The sequence below is a fragment of the Pseudonaja textilis genome, chromosome Z, assembly GCF_049901715.1.
Source record: "Pseudonaja textilis isolate UNSWEBS1 chromosome Z, rPseTex1.2, whole genome shotgun sequence".
Taxonomy (NCBI): domain Eukaryota; kingdom Metazoa; phylum Chordata; class Lepidosauria; order Squamata; family Elapidae; genus Pseudonaja; species Pseudonaja textilis.
The window spans coordinates 3,608,249-3,610,748 of NC_142008.1; the positions used below are offsets into that span (position 1 = coordinate 3,608,249).

The 2,500-nt window shown below is 42.8% G+C and overlaps 1 protein-coding gene across 1 annotated transcript in view; it reads right to left on the reverse strand.

Annotated features, from left to right (window-relative positions):
• Window positions 1-2,500, reverse strand: part of MINDY4 (MINDY lysine 48 deubiquitinase 4) — a 74,661-nt gene that overhangs the window by 60,192 nt on the left and 11,969 nt on the right. Inside the window, exon 7 of the mRNA XM_087917569.1 lies at window positions 2,057-2,122. Within this exon, the coding sequence (XP_087773695.1) occupies window positions 2,057-2,122 (66 nt within the window). The remainder of the gene's footprint in view (window positions 1-2,056; window positions 2,123-2,500) is intronic.

Here is a 2,500-nt window from a genome sequence, read left to right on the forward strand (position 1 = left end):
GGGAGAAATGGAAAAAATTAGATGTCAACGGTTTTGTTATTCCTTTATTTGGCAGAGAACGGCATAATTTTGTGCTTTCCTTCTTTTTCCACTTCTTTCCAATTTCCTGACTTCTTTGTTTGTCTTCATTTTTCTTTAGTATTTCATAACTATTGATTGTATTGGAACACTCTTAAAATATGTGCATGTATATGTATTACTCTATATGCCTATTGTAGTTCACAGTAGCCCCATGGCGAGATAGGCAGCAAATAAATTTAACAAATAGGATAAATGTTTGTGTGTGTATGTGTCTATATATTAGGTCGTGCATCATTGGATGCTCCTGCCATTTTATTACATTTTATTACTTTTAATTTGTGGTAAAGTTGCTGGATTACCCATGGAAAGAATATCAGCCATTCTTTTACCTCACAGGGTTTTTGTGAGGAAAAATAGGGGCAGAAATCATTAGTGTGCCAGCTGCAACTCTTGAAGGAAAAGCAGCCCAATAAACCTAACAGGCAAACTGTGCTGCATTGCACTGTTTTATTTAATGCATTCTAATTCCCTGGCATTCTTGGCTGTCATTTAGGGCTTAATCCTTTTATTTTGCTACCTATCTGAGCCTGTCTGGTGTAAAGCCAGGAAAAAGTGAGTTCTACTCCCGCCTTAGGCATGAAAGCCAGTTGAGTGACTCTGGGCCAATCCCCAGGAGATGGTGAGTTCTAGTCCCGCCTTAGGCATGAAAGCCAACTGGGTGACTTTGGGCCAATCACCAGGAGACGGTGAGTTCTAGTCCTGCCTTAGGCATGAAAGCCAGCTGGGTGATTTTGGGCCAATCCCCAGGATACTGGGAGTTCTAGTCCCACCTTAGCCATGAAAGCCATGGGTGACTTTGGGCCAATCACCAGGAGACGGTGAGTTCTAGTCCCGCCTTAGGCATGAAAGCCAGCTGGGTGATTTTGAGCCAATCACCAGGAGAATGGGAGTTCTAGTCCCACCTTAGCCATGAAAGCCATGGGTGACTTTGGGCCAATCACCAGGAGATGGTGAGTTCTAGTGCCGCCTTAGGCATGAAAGCCAACTGGGTGACTTTGGGCCAATCCCCAGGATACTGGGAGTTCTAGTCCCACCTTAGCCATGAAAGCCATGGGTGACTTTGGGCCAATCACCAGGAGACGGTGAGTTCTAGTCCCGCCTTAGGCATGAAAGCCTGCTGGGTAACTTTGGGCCAATCACCAGGAGACCATGAGTTCTAGTCCTGCCTTAGGCATGAAAGCCACCTGGGTGACCATAAGCCAGTCATTCCCGCTCAGCCCAACCTACCTCACAGGATTGTTGCTGCACAGAAAGTAGGAGGAGGGAAAGAGGTATGCCTGTCACCTTGACTTATTTATAAATCACAGGTCGTCCTTGCTTAACAACTATTTTTCTCAGTGAATGTTCAAAGTTACAACAACCCACCCCCAAAAGGGATTTGTGATCCAGTCTGGAGTTATGATTGACACACCTACACACACACACACACACCCTTGCTCAGATGACCGAAGTTTGGGCTCTGGGCAACCAGCTCAGTTTTATCATCGTTCCTTAGTAACATTACAGTGATTTATTATTATTATTTGCCAGTTTCTGGCCTTTTCACTTGATTTCAGATTTAAAAAAACAACAACCCCACCCACTTATAATGAACGGATTCGCTTTACAGCTGCTTGCTTTGCTTTGCAACCATGCATTCATTTTACGACTGTAGCCAAAACAAGTGGCTTAGCCACAGTGGGTGCCTTGGCTTATGACCATTCCCGATTTACGACAAGAATTCTAGCCTCCATTACATTATGTAATGCTAAAGCCTACCTGCAATAAAGGCAGGGTTTTTTAAAACATAAAATAAAATTTAGAAAAGCAAGTTAGAGGGCAGTTAAGAGCCGCCTCTAAGCCGCCCATTCCACTCCTGACAAACTGGTGTGTCTTTCCAAGGCCACGTGGCAGTGGTGCTTTTAAACACGCAAGCAAAAAAAAACGACAATAAGAAGTGAAGTGTAATTTGATTGCTCCCTTCCCAGCCTCATACCTGATGGACATTCTGTTGTAGGAACATCAGCAGATCTTCGTATGTTGTGATAAAGTGCAACAGAAGCTGCAAAAAAAAAAAAGCGAGAAAAAGAGGAAAATGAGATGCAGGCAAAAGCAAAATGTTGACGTTTAGGCGACAAATCACCCAAATGACACATTATTTTTTTTTTAAAAAAAGCAGAAATCCCAATCCTGCTGGGCTTGGAAGAGAAATATGTGGCTGGCTTGGGAATTCTGGGAGCTGAAGCCCACCTATCTTAAAGTGGCCAAAGCTGGCGTACATACTGAATTACAGTTGCGTGGACTACAATCCAGTTTTCTGAATCCAGGAGGGCAGTGACCTTTAAATAAATAAATAAACACACACACACACATTATATATACATATTTTATATACATATTATATATACACACACACACGCACACATATATATTATATATA